The sequence below is a fragment of the Osmerus eperlanus genome, chromosome 2 (genome assembly GCF_963692335.1).
Source record: "Osmerus eperlanus chromosome 2, fOsmEpe2.1, whole genome shotgun sequence".
In the NCBI taxonomy this organism is placed as follows: Eukaryota; Metazoa; Chordata; class Actinopteri; order Osmeriformes; family Osmeridae; genus Osmerus; species Osmerus eperlanus.
Genome location: NC_085019.1, coordinates 21,408,726 through 21,430,647, shown reverse-complemented (window position 1 = coordinate 21,430,647; position 21,922 = coordinate 21,408,726). Strand labels below are relative to the sequence as shown.

General features: G+C 48.4%; 2 protein-coding genes across 3 annotated transcripts; both read right to left on the bottom strand.

The window, feature by feature from the left end:
- Positions 1-3,684: 3,684 nt before the first annotated feature.
- On the bottom strand, positions 3,685-9,452 carry LOC134014978 (WW domain-binding protein 11). 2 transcript variants are annotated; one of them, XM_062454225.1, is made up of 12 exons: positions 9,008-9,170; positions 8,578-8,660; positions 8,304-8,335; positions 8,069-8,162; positions 7,559-7,758; positions 7,196-7,329; positions 6,823-6,989; positions 6,417-6,644; positions 6,184-6,306; positions 5,783-6,070; positions 5,447-5,632; positions 3,685-4,767 (listed from the first exon to the last, which is right to left on the bottom strand). In XM_062454225.1, the coding sequence occupies exons 2-12, from the start codon at positions 8,639-8,641 to the stop codon at positions 4,082-4,084; spliced, it is 2,202 nt and encodes a 733-aa protein (XP_062310209.1). In that variant the 5' UTR covers positions 8,642-8,660; positions 9,008-9,170; the 3' UTR covers positions 3,685-4,081. The 2 variants fall into 2 exon arrangements, with proteins under 2 accessions (XP_062310209.1, XP_062310200.1); XM_062454216.1 differs by lacking the exon at positions 9,008-9,170 and adding an exon at positions 9,202-9,452 and having other exon boundaries at positions 3,686-4,767.
- Positions 9,453-10,926: 1,474 nt separating this feature from the next.
- Positions 10,927-20,220, bottom strand: LOC134038332 (alpha-2-macroglobulin-like protein 1). The gene is made up of 35 exons (XM_062483769.1): positions 20,080-20,220; positions 19,604-19,787; positions 19,122-19,278; positions 18,883-18,935; positions 18,759-18,779; positions 18,478-18,646; positions 18,323-18,404; positions 18,005-18,240; positions 17,783-17,892; positions 17,436-17,603; positions 17,117-17,347; positions 16,852-16,912; positions 16,628-16,797; positions 16,151-16,300; positions 15,822-16,007; positions 15,634-15,706; positions 15,387-15,528; positions 14,988-15,213; positions 14,743-14,869; positions 14,539-14,660; positions 14,414-14,465; positions 14,232-14,315; positions 13,954-14,130; positions 13,777-13,858; positions 13,507-13,663; positions 12,914-12,988; positions 12,668-12,833; positions 12,332-12,528; positions 12,038-12,250; positions 11,843-11,958; positions 11,661-11,751; positions 11,517-11,576; positions 11,271-11,376; positions 11,156-11,195; positions 10,927-10,982 (listed from the first exon to the last, which is right to left on the bottom strand). The coding sequence occupies exons 1-35, from the start codon at positions 20,148-20,150 to the stop codon at positions 10,967-10,969; spliced, it is 4,371 nt and encodes a 1,456-aa protein (XP_062339753.1). The 5' UTR covers positions 20,151-20,220; the 3' UTR covers positions 10,927-10,966.
- Between the last annotated feature and the right edge of the window lie 1,702 nt (positions 20,221-21,922).

The following is a 21,922-nucleotide window of genomic DNA, read 5'->3' as shown; positions in this document are numbered from 1 at the left end:
GAGGGCTTCTCCTCATTTACATTTATTCATTTAGCAGACGCTTTTATCCAAAGCTACTTCCAAGACAGAGCTTTACAAAGTGCATAGGTCACTGATAATAACAACAAGATAGCCCCAAAAACATTGCGGGTAGCCAAAACATGAAGCACATATTGTGAACAACCAAAATAAGTGCCAAAGGGAAGAACCATAAGAGCATGTAGTTAAACAAGTTACAATTAAACAACATGAATCGCTATAAGTGCAAGTGTACCTGTAGAAAAGCAAGCCACAGTAAAAAATATTTCCACTGGGGGGCCAGACAGGAAAAGAGCTTGTAGAAACGTGAGCTGAAAAGAAGAGCTTGCCAGACCAAGTTCCTTATAGTTTAATAAGAAATGATGCAAATCAAACAATGAATACAATACACCATGGTGTCTCAATCTAGATCGGTGATACCAGTCAATGTTACCAGTCTCACTTCGTACAGCAGAGAAGACAAAGGCCTGGAGTGAGAACAGTCTTGACAGAAGTCTTTAGGGAGAGTTCTGCCCAGTCCAATTCTGCCTGAGCTGTGCAGGGCTCACAGGCCTTGTACCCCTCCTGGAAGGGAGGTGTTTGTCAGGTGATTGGCCACCAGATGATGGGGCAAGGATGTCCTCTTCCTATTAGATTTTGAAGGAGTGTTTGGGCAGTTAAGGTGGGTAGTCCAAGGGTCTGGTGATGTCTCAGGGGGCAGACCCAGAGGTCAGGTGATGTCCAAGGGGCAAAAGAATACATCCTCCACTGCCGGAAACCGGTTCTGTCTCCTCCTCTACATTACATTTAGTCATTTCTCTAGACCCACAGAGTCATGTGGCCAAATGTATCTCCTTATCACCTGGTGTTAATTCTCAAGAGTTGTGAGGCCCAGTAACCGCTAGTGCGGTCATGGTGTGGTCATCTCGCTCCCCCCCCCCCCCGTACAGTAGCTCTCACCGGCCCGGACCTCCACATTCTCTGCAGCAAATCACATCACCCTGTGCACCCCCCTTGTCAGTCTCCTGACTCATTGCATTCTTCTTCTCCCAAAACGACACATTCTCCTGAGCATGGCCCTTTTCCTCACTTTCACACAGTCACATATTGGTGCATAATCATACATTTGGAATACATGTTCAACATTATCATTACTTATTTTATCTGAAGCATTGATTATATCTGGAATATATGTTCAGCTTTGTCATTTCACATTTTGGTATATCTTAAGTATTGATTGTCTTTTTATTCAACAGAGACATAGAACATAAGAAATAGAAGCACAGATTTAGCAACATTGATTTAATTCCTTCCTACATGTTGCCCTTATCCACGCGACATTGATATGATCGTTATAATTATTATTACTCGAACCTTCCAGTCATTTCTTTCTGCCTCTTCAGTCATGCTGGTTGGTCCAAACTTGTTGTCTAGTCTGCACTCGGAATAGACGTCCATGTTTGACGTCACGTCTCCGCCACAACTTCTTTACTTGCTACTGCTACCAAAGAGTCAATATAAGTTATTTGCTGCTACTTTGCTTTTTTAAAGTACGTATATTTTTTGTAATACTTATTTTGCCATGACAATGTTCTGTACTTTTTTTGCTATTGAATACTAAATTAAAAAGTAAAAAATAAATCTATACTTCCGCAATGTAGTGTGACGTTTATCCGTTTTATGAAACGCCCGTCTGTTTACTTCCAGGCACATGCAGCGCTACAATTGCTCTCAAGTTGTCTTGCCTTGGTGCGCACCGTACAGTGCTTTGATCCTTAAAATAGCTCATTTGATTTTCACAACTAGTACATGTAGTTAATATTATTTACCGTTCGTTTTTGTATATAGTGTTTTTGATTACCTCCTCGGTGTCTTTTAGCGAGGTTAGCCAGCCAGCTACTGTAGAGAGCTAGCCTAACTGGCTACAAGTTTATAATGAAAAAAGGCACCTTTAAATTATTGAAGAGGGCGGTCAGATCTGCGGAGATTTGCGCTGTTCCTTTTTGCTCTACATCGGCTAAGTACTTCACCGTGAGCTTTCACTGCTTTCCAGCTGATGTTGAGCTTAGGGCACAGTGGGAGGTAAACATTCGAAGAGATAACTTCACCGTCACCAATCGGTCCAGGGTGTGTAGCAAGCATTTTCTACCGGAAGACAAGTCCGAATCTCCGAAGGGACTTCGTCGTCGTCTCAGAAAGGGAGCATTGCCTGTGTTGTTCGAGTGGAATGGCTATCAAGTCCGTCAACGTGCGGGTGTTTCGGAAAGAAAAGAAAGACCAGTGCTCCAGAACTGCACAAATCAGATGGACAAGGAGGTGAAGGACGAGGGTGGAATGGAAGTGCTCTCTGACCACGACTACTGTAAAGTCCCTAAGACTGCTGCAGATGACTCGTCTTTGAGTACGCCGGGTGAAATTGAGGAAGAAATCCTAAAACTGAAGAAGCAGCTGGAGGACATGACCTGATGCTGATGGGTGGTTTGCGAACGATTCGTTCTTTTTCAACGAATGTTTGAACGAAATGAACTGAATCCTCCCTCCAAAAACGATTAGTTCTTTTGAGTCTGCCTTCCGCCAGAAGTCATTAGCGAATCTGTTAATAAAGTTTCCTACAGTTTTTGTAGTTATTTCGATATATTCATTGATTTCCTCTTTAGTTATTTTAGTCAGGGTCATGTGTTGTCAGTTCTTGGCTCAAACCGCGTTGTGCAGACATGCAGGATCCTGTAAGGCTGGGTGTCATGGGGTACGATTTAAAGCCTTCACTTTGTAACATGTTTAATTTGGAATTGATTCAATTCCTTGCAACATCCTGCAATGTTATTAAATATCAATTTAATTTCATTAACTTTGACCATTCTTGCTCTGATTTAACCCATAGTCACAAAACTGCAATTCCATCATGTGTGCACAATATTTAATACACTGTTCAGTTTACCCCTCTTTAAACCTAGTGGAATATTTTTGGTTTGTCAAATTTTAAAACCCTCTACAATCCCACCAACATACATGCCAACATGGACATTTAAATCTTAAAGATGCAGTAAAGCAAATTCCATGATTTGCTTCTCAGTACATTATATACGTGTGAAATGAGTTGCTGAAAGCATGTGCAAAGCGCGAAAACGTTGGCACTGAAATGTGGAGTTAGACCGTTGAACAGTTTCTCACCAGTTTTCAGCTCAGGTTTTGTATAGGCGGGGCAAAACCCAACCTATCTACGTCACAGCCACCAGATCACAGACGGTTTATATAACCTGCATTCTGTGACTCACCTGGTACGATGCAAAGACAAACTAATTAAGCGGTCAGTTCTGATATCTGCAATTGATTTAGCCAGTTGTTGCTGCTGTTGCTAAATTCAATAAATTCGAGGGGGCGGAGTATCAAGCAGAGAAGACTGCTGATTTTTTCACGATTTCAAAGCCTAATCTAACATACTTGTCAGTGTTTTTTTTCTTCATTTGGATGGGTAGTTAACAACACATTCTGTGGTGTGATGAACTTCTGATGAAATATCTAACAAGATACTGTCTTTCATAACATGATTTTATTATTAAATAGTCTACATTGCAAATAGAAATGGCTAGTTTCAGCACAGCACTTATGTCCTTGTATTGTTTATTTGCTGCCTACTAAAGTCAGATTCTTGATTTGTTGTTGCTGACTGATCCATCCATCCTCTATTTCACTGATACTCATGCCAACACCAAAACAAATAAGACAGGAGGAGTGTTATCATGGAGTTTAAGTATTTATTTAGTTGTACTACAAACACCGGACCAAAGTTTCCACTTCAATTACCATGGTTCCTCAGGTCACAATAAAATAAACCTATAGACAGTCATATAAAAAAACATGCTTTTTCACAAAGATAGGGCCAAATCATGTACATTTGGTTGACAATTTCACATCTGCTGCAAATAATTAAACAAAACTGTTCTGGACTCCTCCTGCTTTTCTTTCAGCTTCAGAGTATCATTCAGTACCTGCCCGATTAAAATCACTAGCAATCAGATGTATTACTGACGAGACACTGGAAGTTTCACCCCCACCTCCTCTCACCCCCTTTTCCTCCTCAGTGTCAGAGCAGGCCCTCCATCTCCCTCATGAAGGCCTCGTACACCTGGTCCTTGGTCTTCATATTGGACTGAACCACAGCCCCCATCTGGCCATGATGCACCAGGCCCAGAGGAGCAGCCATGGCTTGCTGTTTCTGGCCCTGCCCTCCTCCGCCAGCATGGCTATCCTCTCCCCTCCTCCCTCCCTTCTCCATCGGCCCCTGGGCCGCCCCGTGCGCCATGCCACCCTTATCCCTACGCACGCGCAGCGCCGTGGGCACGAAGCGGGTGACCTCCGTCTTGGGGTTTATGATCTGCGGCTTGGCGGAGATGGTGGCGCTGCCGGGCCCCGTACCCGGAGCCAGGCCCACACCTCCGGCCGAGACCGAGGTGATGTTGGCCCGCTTCTCGATGGTGGGCTGGTGGTGGTGTCCCGGTGGGTTTGGCCCACCAGGGTTGCCCCCCCCAGGAGGCCCTGTGGTTCCTGGGGGAGGGGGCATCTGCATGACCCCCCCGGGGCGCATGGACATGGGTGGCGGGGGCAGCATGGAGGTCTGGGAGCCCTCTGGGTTGGAGGCAGAGCCTTTCTGTCGCTGGACTATGCTTGGAGGGGCACTGAGGACGTTGGCGTTAAGCGGCGGGGGGAAGAGGGAGAGGGGCGGGGCCATGGGCCGGAGGGGGCCGGACCGTGGAGGAGGAGGGGGCATACCTACAGCAAGGAGAGGAAATCAGAGTTAGAAAAACAATGAGCCACAAGAAAAGAGTGACAGAGCAAACGGAGAGAGAGACAGTAGGTCAGGTCTAACTCAAATATCAAAACGTCTTGGGTGGGTGCGTTGAAACGTTAAAAAAAATACCTGGAATGGAAAATCACACATCTTGCTTTGCTCTGTCTGTATTTTGATGCCAAGAAGACCCATGTTTATCGACAGCAGGGGTTTCACATAAGCTGCATGTCATGATGTGTGATGCGTGGATGTCTGAAACTATGTTAATACTGTTTGCTCCGGGGGGGTGTCCGGCTGCTGCTAGGTCTGTGTTAGCATAGCATACACATCTGCAAGGCTGCTGCTAGGTCTGTGTTAGCATAGCATACACATCTGCAAGGCTGCTGCTAGGTCTGTGTTAGCATAGCATACACATCTGCAAGGCTGCTGCTAGGTCTGTGTTAGCATAGCATACACATCTGCAAGGCTGCTGCTAGGTCTGTGTTAGAATACACATCTGCAAGGCTGCTGCTAGGTCTGTGTTAGCATAACATACACATCTGCAAGGCTGCTGCTAGGTCTGTGTTAGCATAGCATACACATCTGCAAGTATTCCGCATAGGATGTCCAGGGGTGAAAATACGAACAGTAAAACGCGTGTCCACACACACACACACAAACCTGGAGGTGCTGGAGGTGGTAGTCTGGGTGGGGGGCCCCTGGGTGGGGGGCCCGGAGGGAGACCAGGAGGGGGGCCTGGGGGAGGGCCGGGGGGCCGGCCTGGTGGGGGTCCGGGAGGCAGGAGGCGTGGCATGGGCCCTCTCAGACCTCCAGGCATACCGGGGGGCCTCAGGAAAGGGGGGGCACCTGATGAGGGATGAACTACATTTAGATTTGAACTACACCCATGCATGTGCTGTCAGACATATTAGATTCACTCATGTAACCAGGTATAATACAAGCCCCTATCTACTAAATTCAGTCCAGTTCTACCGAAAATGACAGAAGCTCAATCACCTGGGGGAGGGCCTGGAGGGGGACCAGAGGGTGGGCCCGGGGGCCTCATTGGAGGAGCCGGGGGAGGCCCCAGGGGCGGAGGGCCTGTGAGTGGAGGACCCTGCATGTGTGGGGGCCCTTGCTGCGCTCCCATTGGTCCAGAGGGTGGTGGCATGCGCTGATTGGGCATAAGATGAGATTGGTTGTCTCCCGGCGGCCCCCGGTCCTCGATGTCGGAGTTGTCCGATTCGTCGGTGTACTCTTCCTCCACCTCCTCTTCCTCGCCCTCTTCTTCAGGGATGGACTGCCCTGAAGACACGCAAGGAAGGGGTGAGTGAGAAAATGGAAGACAAATGAGGTACACATAATCTGCCGCATGCAAAACACCTTCAAGTGAAACCATAGAAGAAGAGCTCCAGTACCTGCCATCCGTAACATCATGGCCTGCAGTGGGGTGATGGCCTTGGTCTTCTTCACCACCCTCTTCTTCTTCCTCTCTCTGCTGGGCGCCGCAGGCGGCATGTCCGCAAACCGCACGCTGCGACCTGCCAAAGACCAGGAGCACAGGTCAACGACGCACAAACCACCTCACCCATCTCCGCCAATGTCTAGTCGACGTCGTACGACGCCACCTTCCCAAAGCCCTGGCTCTCACCCGCATGCCGATCGCCCCTGTCGTCCTCTCTCCCCCTGTCCTCATCCTTCCGGTCCACCATCATCCTCCTGTCGCCGTCGGTCCCCTCGTCCCGCTCGCCGTCGCTGTCGTCGTCCGACTCGCTGTCGTCGTCCTCCCCGTCGTCTCCGTCGCTCTCGCTCCCGCTGTCCCTCTCCCCGCCGCCCATCAGGGAGTCCATGGCGGTACCGCCGTCCGGGCCGGGCATGTCTGTTGAAAGTGAGCGGGAGACAGAGAGGGGGGGATTGGAGAGAGAGAGAGGGGGAGAACTGTCAGCAGGCTGGTATGGCACTATTACAATCTACTGTGTGTTTGTATGTGTGCAAGTACTGTTTGTGTGTGTGTATATGCGTGTACTGTATGCATGTGTGCTTCATGCATGTGTTACCCGTGTCCGTGGCGTAGTGCTGGGGCCTGCGGGAGCCGTACAGGGCCAGGACCTGCGGGGGTGGGGGGCCGGGAGGGGGGCCCGGGGGCTTCCTCCCGGGAGGCAGACGGGGCACCCCAGCCACTGCCGCGGACATGGGGGCCGAGGACGACGAGAAGGGGCCCTTACTGATGGACAGAAAGGGAGAGAGAGAGAGAGAGAGAAGTGGGGGTTGTCCAAAAGGAGAGGCCATTGAGAAAGGAAAGACCGGGAGAAGAAGGAGGACAAGGAGAAGTAAGTATTAGCAGGGTGCAACGAAAAAAAGAATCTGTGTTGTCCCCTTTTTACAACAGTCCTGCCTCTAAGAGGGCAGCGGGGGCTGGTTGGTGCCCACCTGAAAGGGGTACCCTTCTTCAGGATGGAGGGCGGCTGAGCGCCAGGCAGAGGGATGTCCTGGATCAGGATGCTGGAGGGGGCGTGGGGCATCTCCGGCAGTGGGATACTGTCCACCTCCACCAGCTCTGCGTTCTGCCACGCACACGGTGGAAAGGGAAGCAATGAAACGTCAAGGGAGGAGAGGGACGGAGAGAGGGGGGGGTGACCGAGATGTAGAGGGGGACACCGCTCACAGTACACCCTCTACCTCAGGCCAATAGAACGACGGGAGAAAAAACTGGACGGAATACTGAGAATGAAAGGACGTGAGGGAGAATGTCTCTGGAAAAGGTGTGCTCGCAGCACTGCGACACAAACACACCTTGACAGAGTCGAAGTAGAGCGACAGCTGGCCGCGTTTGGTCTCATAGTCCAGCTCCAGCTTGCGGAGCTCCTTGTAGGTCTCGGGGTTCTCCCGCTCGTACAGGCGGACGATGCGTTCGAAGGTCTCCCGCAGCTTCTTCCTCTTGTCCCTCAGGACCTTCTCGTTCAGCAGGGGCTGCTGCTGCACCGGGTTGAACTCTGGGAGGAGGACAAGCATGGGGGGAGAGAGTGAGTAAGAGTGTGTGAGTGGGAGTGAGAGAGAGGGGGGGGGAGAGAGTAAGAGTGTGTGGGTCGGAGTGAGAGAGAGAGGGGGGGGGGAGTAAGAGTGTGTGGGTGGGAGTGAGAGAGAGAAATGTGGAGGGGGGAGAGAGAGAGAGAGAGAGAGAGAGAGAGAGAGAGAGAGAGAGAGAGAGAGAGAGAGAGAGAGAGAGAGAGAGGGAGAGGGAGAGGGAGAGGGAGGGGAAGAGAGAGAAAGAGGGAGGGGGAAAGAGACATGCTCACTCCTCACCCATTTCATCCAGCTTCTCCATGTCCTTGATGATCTGTCTGGGGTCCTTCATCTTCAGAACGGCAGCCCTTACCATCATCCTCTGCTTCTTGTTCTGGGAACCAGACAGAAGCCACGGTTACAATGGAATAGTGACCAGACATCTCTACTGTGGGGTTTCAAGACCATCATGCACGTTCAAATAGGTTGAACTATTGTGAATACTGGCACAGACATGAGTCAGTCAGCACCATACCTTTTTCAGCTCCCTCTTCCTGGCCTCCTTCCCTATAGGGGAGTGAGGACAGACACCGTGATCAGAGGAGCACCACAACATATGAACTCAAAAAGAACCAGTCAAGTCAAAGAAAAATCACTAATAGCATGATGTTGCTTTCATCACAGGGACTATGATTGCATCTGTCTGGTGACATAAACATGGAAGGCCATCCCTAGACGTTTTAATACAGGGTCCATGGTGTGGTGTATTTTCTTTTTTTTGCGTGTTATGGTGTGCATAAGTTACTTACTGGCTTGGTCCGTGGGGTTCATGAACTTTCCACTCTTGGTGGAGGAGGTCGAACGTCGCCCCATGGTGACGATACTTCTTCACCTGGCACAAAAGACACGTGAAAACACTGTACTCATCGAACTTATCACTACCAATGACTAAGACATATGCGAGTCGTCAATATACTCAATCATTATCAATATCTAAATCCCGGTGAATATTGTATTATACTTAAATACAAGTATCTCCATGATTAGTATCAACGGTCAGTCTACACTACACAGCTGAGCTAACTAGCTCTAGCTAACTAGTGGTGTTAGCTAGTGCAGTGTTAAGGTAGCTACCAACCGATGACTGTAGGCTACATGCACTTGTTTGTCAGTGAGACTGTCAATAAGACAGGTGGTAGCAAGCAACTGGGATCCAGATTCGCACATTTATATGCATACCTTATTCAGAAGATAAGTTAGTTAAAGGGTATTGTCGAATTGTGGAGTTCAGATCAATAGCGCTAATACAATAGTAGACGAAGCAGCAGCAGGTTAAGCTAGCTAACGACGACGTTACTGTAACGGCGCTAGCTGCCTAGAGTCTAAACTAGCTACATAGCTTATTGAACGCTTGGAAAATAAACATAACTGACCTTCAGCCCACGAGAAAACGGCGTGATCGTACCTCTTCCTAAGAGGTGATATATGAATTTGAATTCAAATCACAAATGTGAAAACTGTGTGCATCGATGAGTGTAAACGAGCACAACACATTACAATACTAGTTGATGTAGCAGTCGGCCATGTTTACACTCCCGCGGGCCAGGGCGGAAATGGTGGTGAATCAAGCGGAAACACGACGAAAGAAAACCAAAGTCAAGCAGACTCGCACAGCCATGTGGCTGGCTGAGGGCGCAGCAGGCTCTAGCTCCTCGCACCACCCAGGTGTCGTACCGAAATCGGTGACCTCTCGAAAACTTCTTTTGACTCTCGAAAACTGTGACCAGGGGTCGACCATTTGCTGAACTAGGCAGAGCAAATAGCGTCAATTGCCAGTACACTGTGTTTTATAGCTCTCCCAGCTCTAAAGTCAAGTTCAGATGTTCCTAAAAATATACATTAATGCTTAGGGTTGCCACCCGTCCTGTATTGATCAATAAAATTCACCGTCCCTTGCTGAGTCAATACAGGACGCAATATGTCCCGTATTTTCGTGCTCACCCTACTCTGCTTACATTACGTCCACATGCTTGGAATTATATGAGAAATAATAAAACCAATAGTTTCACGAGACAGTCGTATCAGAATACCAGGCAAGCTGTCTGTCACCATCACTCAACGTCATTGTTACCCTGGTTACGTAGACTTAAGGCGCGTGTCTTTTAAAAATGCCGGCCAATAACAACTACCTTTGGCTCAAGCCCGCCTGTAAAGCGAGTCTGCCAGAAATGAGTGGCAGACGGAGAAGAGTACGGCCGAGTAAGGTCCTGCCTGGCTAAATTTTGCAACTACAATGTGTTAATTTTGGTGATTGAATACTGGTGACTTAAATTCCTTGCAGAGCACCGTCAACGACCTCTGTCACAAGCCGACCCCTGAAGTGTTATCGGCTCCCTTGGAATTAACAAAAATATGTAGTTTACGCTTTTAGAAGTGTCAACTTTGTGCGTAATGATAAATGCTCAATGTACAATCCCGTATGGGAGGGGCGGTTAGGAAATAGGGCGATTAATGTTAAGGTTGCTGGTTCGATTCCCGGCCATGCAAAATGACGTGTCCTTGGGCAAGGCACTTTACCCTACTTGCCGCTAGGGGAATGTTCCTGTACTTGCTGTAAGTCGCTCTGGAGAAGAGCATCTGCTAAATGACTAAACGTAAATGTCAAAGCGATACTCAGTGATGGCCATCTGCTCTTATGATTCCAAGTTCATGCTGTTGAGGAAAATGCGCAGTATAGAAATGCTCATCGGGTGTAGATTCATGTCAATTTTAATTTAACAATGGACCCACTGGCTTTATGTAATCCATGCCCTCTGCAAGTGTAGTAACGGAAAGCCCTCATGTACTCTACCGTCCACAAGTTGTCTGCCCACTGCGATCTGTAGCTTGAAACTTCAGTGAGTGACCATGAGCCCAAACGAAATAGTAATCAGCACACCCTCACACGAGTGGCAGAAAGATGTCACGGTTTCACCCATCGAGTCCCTCTTCAATTCCTTTGTAAAGTGAGAGTTCTTTGAATTAAGCTGCCAGCCCAGCAGCATCAAACTGAAGCAAAAAATGACCAACGAGACAAATTATATTGAAACAAGTTTTCAACCAAAAAAAATAAGTGGGTGTAGCTAAAGACAACACAGTAGAGCAGATTTTGTAAAAGCTTTTATTGGTCAGATACAGGAAATGTAATGCAGATGTCCATCATTTTACATATCGCCTGTGGAAATAACTGGGTCAGTAGTTGCACATGGACACCTCAAAATGCTTGTTGCTACAGTGAGACATCCTGTCCCATTTCAATAACAATCTCCAGTAAAAAGTAATCAAAAGGCAAAGTTATGTACACAGTGGGGGGCAGGAACTGCTGTGAAGCAGAGATGATCAACTTACTCTGCACAGGTAGAGCTGTACTCACTAACCGCCTCATCACCTGAGGAAAGATGCATGGAAATTGAGCAAAGAGCACATTATACCCCCATTGTGTGCATGTGGTGCACATTCATACTTTTCTGGTAATAGTCGTAGACTTTGACCACAGCAGGTTGGAGGTTCTTGACAGGGAAGTCTTCCACCATGACGAGCGTGTAGGACATGGTCTCCATTCGCTTCAGCTGGAAAACAAAGCCTTGCATTAGACTGCAATTCAATCAATACTGGCAATGCACCCATTTGAAAGTAGTGTCATTTTTACAGCTGTGTTTGTAGATGACTGGACCAGTAGTTCCAGTTCAGCCTAGGGTTTGTCACCTACCTGTTCTACATAGATGATCACATGTCCATCCTTTTCATCAACACGCTTTGAAGTCTTCATCTGAAACACAATATGAAGTTACAGTAGTATGGTAGTGTAGCGGTATCGAACCACTTCAAGTGAACACAAACGTCTGAACTCAACAGGGTTCACTGAGGTCTTGTCTAGGATGAAGCCGGAAAGAAGTTTGACGTCAATAATAACCATGTTGGTCTCATCCCGGTGACCACTGTACCTACAAAAAACAATAGAAGTCACATGTAAGTCCTGCTTTAACTAACTTTAAGGATGTTACTCCAGTTCGCTTGGTCTAAGAGGGCCAGTACCTGACTTTAACCACCAAGATGAGGGAGGGTTTGGGTTCACACCTATCGACCACCTCAACTGTCACAGCAAAGGCAGAGACGTCTGGATGAGGGGGGGTGTTGTAATGCAGAGCGATCTGGAACAGGTTGGAGGTTAGACAACTGCAGTAAGGTCAGGGATGTTAATTAGGGGGGGGGGGGGGGGTACAGTCTGACCTGGACAAACACACAGCTCTCCCCTTCAGCCCTGATCTGGTACTCTCCAGGAACCTGCTCTAGTGGCTGTTCCTGGTACAGCAGGCGGTTCTGCTGGTCCACCCTGAAGTCCTGCCTCCAGCCACCAGAGGTCACCACCACTGTAGTAGCACCTCCTGGACTGTAGGTGGCAGCACCGTATTTTGCCAGGGCCTGCAGTGCCACCACTGTGTCCTGGTGAAAAAGGTCAATAGACAATGTTACAGTATACGAGTTTGTCTTAAATTAGTTTAAGTGGAATGTAGGCATCCCTACTTGTGTAGAAGAGAAGCCTCCATTGAGGTCTTGTTGCCTGACCAGCCAGCGGACGATGCTGGATGCGTAGTCCAGCCCGAAACCTTCCATTACCGGTCCGGAGAGAAGCGCGAGCAACACATACGAGGTCATCTCCACGGCAATGGAGTTCAGGCCAGTCTCAGGAGTGGCCGTTCCCTCCCAGTGACGAGCACCATCTGTGGAGGGCGCGTTCTCAGCATCAGAACAGTTCACACGACCCAACCTTTGCTTATCAGGGCCCCTCTGAATCGTCACTAGTTGTTCCATGGTCCTAACCCATGGGCACCAACCAGCCAGACCAGTCTAGCCAGGTACCTGTGATCTGGGCATCCTGGTCCAGGTGGGTGATCAGCATGCTCCGTGTGTCCTGGTCTCCTGCCAGGGTGAAGGTGTAGGAGAGCAGGGCTACAGTGTAGAGGTTAGCCACTGGGTTGGCCATCGCAGTCCATAAGCAGCCCAGACAGGTCACCACCATGGGGTCCTGGGGACACACAGGCAGTCAGGCTAAGGGGTGTGATTACAGGCAGGCTACAGCAATACTGGACAGTCGTTTCCACCTACAGTGGGGTCATGGCCCAGCTCCAGCAGAGCTGCAGTGACGTAGGCAGTCAGGGACACGTCGTCACTCACGCCTCCCTGAAAGTCACAAGACAAACGGAAACAGTTAGCCAACAGGGCTACGACAGAACTGCTTTGTTTCAGTGCAGCCACTGGTTCTCAGGTCTGGCAAAACATGGCCAGGCATAGGCGATTCTAGGTTTTAAAACTGGGGGTGCAAAGGGTAGTAAATGTATTTATGCTTCCAAAAAACATGCCAAAAGTAGATCTTAATTTTTATTTTATTTTTTATCAATCAGTAGAGAACAAACCATGATAGAACATACAACTGACTACCTAAAAATCGATTTAATTAGAAAATGTAAACATTTATCCCAACAGAAAATGCACCCCCTGAAAAATCAATGTGGCCAGCTATGTGGGGTTAAATGTTTGATTGCATGCAGTGTCCACCTTCAGGGTGGAAAGGAGTCCTAGATGACCCTCATCTGGTCGAAGGATTAAAGCTTTTGGTGACAATGTTTGTCAGGTCATGACATTAACTGTACAAATCAGGGCTAGGTAGTGAATAGTCAACCTGCTCCTTCTGCCTTTACCTGCATGTCATTGTGGAAGAGCTTCCCCACAGAGGTGATGCAGCCATTAGGCTGCTGCAGACCGGCCAACCAGGACTTCGCCATGGTGATGTGGACAGGGTCAATAAAAATGAAACGGTGCGCCCCTCCAAAAGACTTCATTACGAAGGTGGTCAACCTGTGGCCACAAACGAAACTCAGATGGGGGCAGCCAGCCAAACATGTGGTACAGCCAGTTGGGAAATGGGATTCATTTTGCTCAGACAGCATATATTGACCGAGCAGACCCACCAGGTGTTGCCAGACTCATCACTCTGGCCAAAGGCGCTGTACGATCCATCAGTATGTCTGTAGTTGAGCTCATTCTGATAACCTGAATAAAGAGAATTCAAACCCAACAGGTGAAAACACGTCACCACTGAAAGCAAGTCATTCAAGCCTTCCCACCGGCTTGTGCCTCTGACTGACCACCCTTCAGGAAGACGACAGCCTTGTCCCCGATCTCAGTGGTCAGTTGATAGGTGCTCTGCAGGTACTCCAGGATGTAGACGTTGGGGGCAAACTGAAGCATGTTCTGCTCTCCACAACCAGAGGGCATGGCCAGCAGGCTGCCCACATTCCTCAAGGCTCTGCCCATCAGGTCACCTGGGAGGAGGCGCCAGGTGGTCTTTATTGGAGCCAATTAAATTGCGACCGATACTGCCAAGTGGCAGCAGTGCTGAAGGGTACAGTACTGAGGTTCTTACCCAGGACAGAGAGCGAGGCCTTGGCTGATCCAATCACAAACTCAGTCGGCAGCCGCAGAGAGATCGTCTCCTCTACTGGACCCGCTGGAGACAGCAAGTGGACAAGAGCATTACCCATTAGAAGCGTCAACATGTGCAAGCCACCCGTGTTGATATTAGACCAGTGTTAGTAGCAGGCTCACCTGCAGGGCAGAGGAGAGCGTTGTAGCTGACAGTCTCAAGGATCCCCTCAGCCTACAGGTAGACATTAATCTTAACATCCGAGGTCATATGAGCTTGAACCCACAACATTAACGCACCAACTCACCTCCACCAAGAATGTCTGGACCACCGTGTCAATGCGGCCCATCTTGGGAACAGTGGGCAGGCCTTTGCCACAGCGAACAATGGTATTTATGGCCTCTGCACTCACCTTCACACTCACCTCCCCTACAGTCAGAAACACCATCAAGGGTCAAGTCTTGCATGATTGAGTGCCTACAAAGCTCATATTCCCCCCCCCCCTCCTCACCTAGAGCGGTGGGGGTGATGAGCCACTGGAAAGTTCTGCTCTCATTGGCACACAGACACAGCTGGTACTGGCAGCCAACACAGGATGCGATGCTGAACTGGTCTGATTGTGACACGGTCACCTTCACCTGAGGAGCAAAGACAGGACACGTCATCCTCAATACATGGAACCAGTCGTTTGTGGCACCAGTATAATCGAGCCCTGCCTCCTTCAAGCTGCCGCAAGACAAGGAGCTCCTCATTTACCATGATGCACGTGGAGAGGTAGTTGAAGACGGTGGCCCGGAGGGCAAACACCTCGCCGCGGATGACTGAAAACGGTAGGGTGAGGCTGACGAAGAAAGGCTGGAAGGCTGTGAGGGTCGTACTGGGCGCCAGACCCAGACCCCCAGGGGACGTGCAGAAAGCTCCAGAAGCCCATGTGGTAATGGTGTCAGGGACGGTCTTCTCAACTGTCATGGCGCCAGAGTCTCTGGAGGGAGAGAACATGCTGGGTTAGTCTGAAGAATCTAACAGCACCTCAAGAGTAGTTGACACGTTCAACATGTCACAATTCAAGGTTGGTCCAAGCATTGTAATTGACGCTGTTCTTTATGCCAAAACTACAACACGTCTATGGAATGCTCATATCGACAGGTGGTTTACCCAACAGGCACCAGGTCCCAGATCCAGGTCTCTGGGAAGTATGTTCGCAGTGTGTCTTGTCGGATGACATCAGATGAACCACTGATGGGGGCATTTAACACTGGGAGAGAATGTTTGGGGCTCATGGTCAGTCCCAACATGTCTGGGAAAAATCCCACCGTTCATAGAATGCTTACGGTTAACTTATGAAACCTGAATCCCTAAATGTGATGTGCAGGGTTGAAATTATTATTCTGCATGAACATACCAGGGTAAGGGTAGGATGTACAGTCAAAAGGCATCCGCACATCCGAATTGGTCATGATCTTCATACCTATATCCTGAAAAAAGATAATTGTAAAAAAATTAGCCACTTTAACCTATTATAGTACTGTCATTGCAACATGGTATCAAATGTTTGCTTGAAAACAAATACCATCCCTTGATGGCACTTACTCTGAAGACTTTGTAAACATCGATCCTGTTGTTAAAAATCCAGTGGCGGCCTAATGGCATAGATGGTCTGTCCACTGGCATGGGAAGCGGGTTCAATGGTCCCACAGGTGTGCATGGGTTGGATTCAGGATCTTCGATATTGTAATCGTAGTCTGACAACTTGTAGACCGGTAGTAGGTTATACACCTGCATACACAGAAACAAAGGGTCACTGCAACACAGAAACAAAGGGTCACTGCAACGATCAAACGCAAGCAGTATATGAGCAGTGAGCAGGCACTTGTCAAGATGGTTCCAGAGCATGTGGTCAGATAAGAGCGGCAGGGTACCGATTGGCTGCTGAGCTCCTCTCCAGGCTGTAGCAGCAGGACTGACTGGTCGATGGACCTGACGGAACAGAGGGAGCCTGGCTGAGCCTTCAGCATCAGGGACACAGTCCCTCCAGGTAGTGCCTGGAGCGAGGAGAACTGCAGAGACACCTGCACACAGAATAAACAATTCACAGGAACACATGGCATATGAACAAAGGGATCAAATATACATGTATGGAAAGTGTTAGGATTGAGATTAGGAAGCCCTCTTAATGTACAATTCTGGCTGTGCTGACCACATCTGCGTACCCCCCCCCCTCCCTACACATTCCTGTTCAAAGGGCTTCAAGAGTAGTATTTACTGTCTGGGGTCTGATCAGACATCCATGTGGAATCCTGTACAATCTGACAACTAAAGTTTACTGGTCAAACTGAACCCTAGTGGGGACCATACAGTCATGATGGGTTCTACACAGGCGGTGGAGACAAGCATACCTTGTTCTTGAGGCAGAGCTCGACAGGGAAGTCCATGCTGTCGGCCACAATCACTCCATTGGGCATGATTGCGTACACAACCACTTGGGCCACTGGGGCAAGCTCATCAACATGCTCAAGTGGCACACGCAAAGTCCCTCGGTTTTCTAGCGACAGTTGAAAGTATGATCAACCTACAGGAAAAGTTACAGTAGATGTGACAAGACAACACTCCTTGACTGTACCTGACTTCACAACAGACACGGGGAGATGCCCACTTCTCACCACACTGCCTCTGGACATCACCTACAGGACACACAATACCAGACCAAGTTTATGCTTTGCCAATGAAATCTGTGCAAACAACCACTCCCCATCCAGGTCAGACTAGTGTAACCTAGTGTAGCTCTGCTTGCTTACATAAAGCATGTTACCCCATCTTAAATTTCAGTTTGAGACCATTCCCTTGTTGGAGCCATGTCAAGACTACATTCACATCTAGCATCTCACCATAAAAAAGAAGTCCAGAGTCTTCTGGCCCTTATCGAGTTCCTGCCCCTTGACAGTGTAGGAGGCGAGTAAGACGGCGTCAGTGTCACAGGATAAGCTCTGGCTGGTATACTGGAGAGATACAGAGCTCCTGCTCTTGGAGTAGAAGGCTGTGATGTAGCGGTAGGCCGAGGTGCATCCTGGCATGCGTTGCGGTCCAGAAAACGAAAACGCTTCCAACTTGGAGCGAGCCTGAAGACAACACAAGAAAACCAGGGGTGGAACTTAGCCCTCACATGCTAAACAAGGTCACCCTTTTAATGGAGGATGGAAGGCAGACCTCCAGAGATACACCATTCTTCCAGGTGGTGGTGGTGACCAGAGAGAAAGGGACCATGCCACTGCTGTCTGTGGTAAGGGTCCAGTTCTCAGACTGCCCATCTGCATTCAGGATCAGGTAGACCAACTCGTTAGCAGCGGGGGAGAGGTCTGGGCCCACCACCTTGATCTGGAAATCACAGGACACATGACTGCAGCACAACACCAAAGCTGTCGGCTTCAAGTTCTTCATTAGAAACCAATACCGCATATCTAACAATATACATAGCTTGGAGCAGTGACCATTTCAAAATGTGAAATTGATAGTGTGCCGCATAGTTCTACTACTGCTGACGGTCGAGCGGTCACCTTGCCCTGGAAAAGGATGCCAGGTTTGAAGTATGAGGGGACACCCTCAAACGTGACATCTCTGATAACGCTGGTGAACACGGCACTGCCACTGCCCTTCGTGACAACCCCTGGTGGAAAGACAGACAAGGGAAGATGACATCCATTTGCACACCATGAATAGGCTCCAACATTGTCAGCATCTCCCTTTGCCACGTCACTGACCCAGTCTCCTCCCCTTACCTGTCCCACTCTCCTCTAGTTCCGCCTGCACCTCAAAGACATCCTGATACCCATATTGGTCCAGTCTGAACAGAGTCACGTCCACCACTTGTGTTGCACAGCCACTTGGGTCAGTCACACCCAGGTTATACTTCCCGCAGATTCTGGAGTCTCCGTCTGGGTGACCCCAATTATAATAGTCTTTCCTGCAGACCTCAGCCCTCAACGAGCCCAGGACAGGCTTCCCATATGTGTACCTGAGGACCAGCACACACAGTTTAGTACCAATGGAAAACTGGTCTAAGGGAGTCACGTGACATAGGTTTCTTTAGAACTTACTTTCCGCACACCCTCAGTGTGACCTCAGTGTCCAGGATGGTGATGTTGGGCAGAGACACCGTGACCTCGAACTTGGGAAGAACTGGAATTGAGACAGTGTTAGAGCAGAACCAACCATCACCAGGGGATTGAACACACGTAGGGCCCATTCTGACCATATTCTTTGAGGTTGAAGCCAGTGGAGGTCTGCTTGCCCCTCTCGTTCCAGACGGTGATGATGTATCGGCCCAGAGGGGCCTCTGCTGTGGTGGCGTGGGAGAGGTCCAGCATGCCACTGACCGTTGAAAGGTCCAGCCACTGAGCGATGCGGTTGGAGTTGGGATCCTGGGCATTCGTCAGAAATGCAGAAAGTGTGTTTAGCGTCAGAGGGGAGGGGCATCTCCAGAATACGGCTTTCATGTCTGGGGTTAGTCCATCAAATACCAAGTAGTCGTACCTGAATCTCCACAGTTTGATACTGGGGGGAAAGAGAAACAGTGTAAAGCAAAGTTGACTGATCATGGAGCTACTGGAGGAAGTTAAGGAACAAAAACTTGGAGCAGTCTCAGGAGGTAGCTCACCTTCTGGTTGTACGTCCCAAAACTGGAAGTCAGAGAGACGACTCGGAACTGAACTGGAAAATGGTCAGAAAATGTCACATACAGGAACAATGCCATCCAGCCAGTAGGCTTGGAATGTTTGTAGACCTGCAAGCATGGCACAGACTAGCCATTCGCAAGTCAACTCAATTTTGTATTCCATGCCAAGCAAAGCGGGAGAGAAGCACATCAGAAGGGTCTCCAACAGGAAAACCACCTACCCTTCTGGCCAGGTTTGTAGATGGGCTTGTCTGTCTGGATGATGGTGATGAAGTTAGAGGGTGTAATGAGGATCTTTGTCTCCTTGCTCATCGAGTCCTTATATCCAGTCAGAGAGACACCGAGGGTGGCCACAGTGTCAAGCAACACAGAGGGTACCTGAAAAACATCTAGATATGGGCATTTTGGCAGGCAAAAGGCATGGAATACAGATCTCAGCATTGGGTATCAAAACAAATCCAAGGAGTTCACACCTCCAAAGCCAGAAACAGCCATGTATGCATGAAGATCTAGTTAAGCATGGAGGGCACTTGGCTTAGCACATAAAAAGGTTATACCTTAGCTACAGTACTTGTTGGAGCCAGTGGTTCTACACAACTTGACATTTACAGAACAGTTTAGGTCAACAAGCTACGTTTTTACACTTGAACCATATAGCAAGAGGGAGGGGGACAGACAGAAGAGGAAAACTTAAAACAAATACCTCGAATGCGAGACAGTAATGAAAGCCCCAGTTGACTATGGTCTCCAGTAGCCTGGCTAACTGTCCCTGCTCCAGCTGTAGCGTCACCATGAGTGAAAGTGGCTCCGTGGGCTTGTGAACATGGACACACAGGGTCTCCATGCTCCCACCCACCACCTGGGAGCTCATCGTCACCAAGTAGATGCTACAGAGGACAAGACATGGATCAGTTGGCTGCCAAAGTATACAACTCATCTAGGCTCGTCTCGGCAGGAGTCCCCAAGTTAATGGATTTCATGACTGCATTGAGTGTTAACACACCAAGCCACCAGGTGGGTGAAGCAGGTGCGCCCATTTTAGCCTCATGCACGGAGCCGAGTTGTCAAGTAGGCAATATGTGCACAACAAATTAAAGTGTAGTTTTCTCATCTCATTATCTAGGACACAGAATTACACATTTCAAATGTTTGGTATGGCAGTAGGCAAAGTGTACTTACGATTCATTGAACATGCGCGACGTCGCATTTTGCAAAAGCGCACAAGCCATTACTAAAGCGAAGAACATCATTGTTGGTTCCAAGACGGTACGGTCCGTGTTGGACAGCTACAAAGAAGAAAAAGATCGGTCAGAAAACGTTTTTTCCAACCGGTATTCCTAACAACTCACTGGATACGTCTATTTGTAGCAGAGAACACCACTTCCAATTGGTTAATTGATTTCCCACCGCCTTCCTCCCGCTTCTTCGATTAAATCCACCAATTTAACCTCCCTAACTCAGTCAGTGCATGCAAATCATTTGGCCCTTTACACCTGAATGACTTGCTTGCAGATAAAGCTCATCCACATAGCCAATAACACTATAAATGGACTGCTATTCAGCATACGTGGTCCTGCATAATATTACTATGGAATCAAAAACCTAGGTTCATGTAGAACTTTGACATCAAATGGATATTGTCAATATTTTATTGAAGAAGTCTCTCAACATACTGTATAGCCTATAAACAGTGTCGGTAGGCCTCATCCTTGTAAGCTAACACTGCCACCTGTTGGTAAAATAACGGGACCGTCCTAGCCTGGGTGCCAGCCAAACTTAACCCGCCCACAAAAAAATTTGGTCGGGAAGTTGGGTCTGGGGTAGCCTGGCTCTGCCCTCCTACGTACTTCCGCTCAATTTATATTTTGCTTCTGTACTAGGTCTGGCCATGAGGTACGTAAGTCAGATGTCTCCGGTAGATTTTCTACCGGCAAATCAGCGAACAGAGGGAGTGGCTGAGAACGATGACGTTGATGTCGTGCGCTAGTTTGTGTTGTAGTTCCGTAATGGCAGCGGAGAAAGATGCGAGCGAAGCCATTCGGTCCGTTGTGGCAACACTGCCGAATATCGGAGCAAGAACAAGTTTTGCTGAGTTTTGTTGGTGGCCATGATGTTGTGGCCCTCCTCCCCACGGGGTTCGGGAACAGTTTGATTTTCCAGCTATGGCAGCTAGCTCTGTTACAGTAGTGGTGAAGGAATTGGCTCAGGCGAACGCTAGCGATTGGTTATGGCAGATCAGAGTGGCTCTGGGCAGATCCAATAGTTTTAAACTTCAACAGAGTACCCGCCTACACGCTTGTCAATGGAGCGAGGCCAGACTCTCTGTACAAATGAAATGTACGAGAGTCTGGTTAGGACCAGGCTAGGTCTGGGGTCGCTCGGTTGGGGAAAAACTATGTCCGAACAAGAGCTGTTCGGACCAATCAAATTGTCAGGGCGGGCTTTATACGATGATGGACAGATGATCAACAGTAATGTAATCAACCACATCACCAAAGAGCGCTTGGGTTGAATTCGTTTTCAACAAACAACATACTACGTTGCTCTGATTGGTTGTAGGTCTATCCAATTAAGTGAAGAGACATTTTTTTCCGGGTTCGGTTGAAACACGCCCCATACTCACAGCCCAACGGAGCGGTATCAGACTCATATTCTGACTAGAATTATGAGTATGACAACATCAGGCTAGGACCGTCCCGTATTGAACAATAAAATTCACCGTCCCTTACTGAGTCAATACAGGACGCAATATGTCCTGTATTTTTGTGCTCACCCTACTCTAACGCTTACGTTACATTTTCACATGCTTGGAATTAGGCCTACATGAGAAATAATAAAACCAAGAGTTTCACGAAACTAAATAAATGTAAATTTTATTTCACCAATAAATGTAGGCCTATTGTTTAAATATGCATCATAGTGGTCTTTGTTGGTCTACCAGGTAATTTGCTATTTTTGCGTTTATCAATGGTTTCTTGCTTCTTCCAAATACACCAAATAGTTAATTTCGACAGACCAAACA

Bases quoted from the DNA above. Each gene is read 5' to 3' on its own strand.
- LOC134014978 (XM_062454216.1), bottom strand. From the start codon at position 8,641: ATGGGGCGACGTTCGACCTCCTCCACCAAGAGTGGAAAGTTCATGAAC. The intron at 8,163-8,303 runs GTATGGTGCTGA...TCTGGTTCCCAG, and splicing joins GGAAGAGGGAGCTGAAAAAG to AACAAGAAGCAGAGGATGAT. The intron at 4,768-5,446 runs GTTTGTGTGTGT...TCCTTGCTGTAG, and splicing joins ACCACCTCCAGCACCTCCAG to GTATGCCCCCTCCTCCTCCA.
- LOC134038332 (XM_062483769.1), bottom strand. From the start codon at position 20,150: ATGATGTTCTTCGCTTTAGTAATGGCTTGTGCGCTTTTGCAAAATGCG. The intron at 19,279-19,603 runs GTATTTGTTTTA...GATGTTTTTCAG, and splicing joins ATTACTGTCTCGCATTCGAG to GTACCCTCTGTGTTGCTTGA. The intron at 17,348-17,435 runs GTCTGCCTTCCA...TGTTGTCTTCAG, and splicing joins AGAATGGTGTATCTCTGGAG to GCTCGCTCCAAGTTGGAAGC.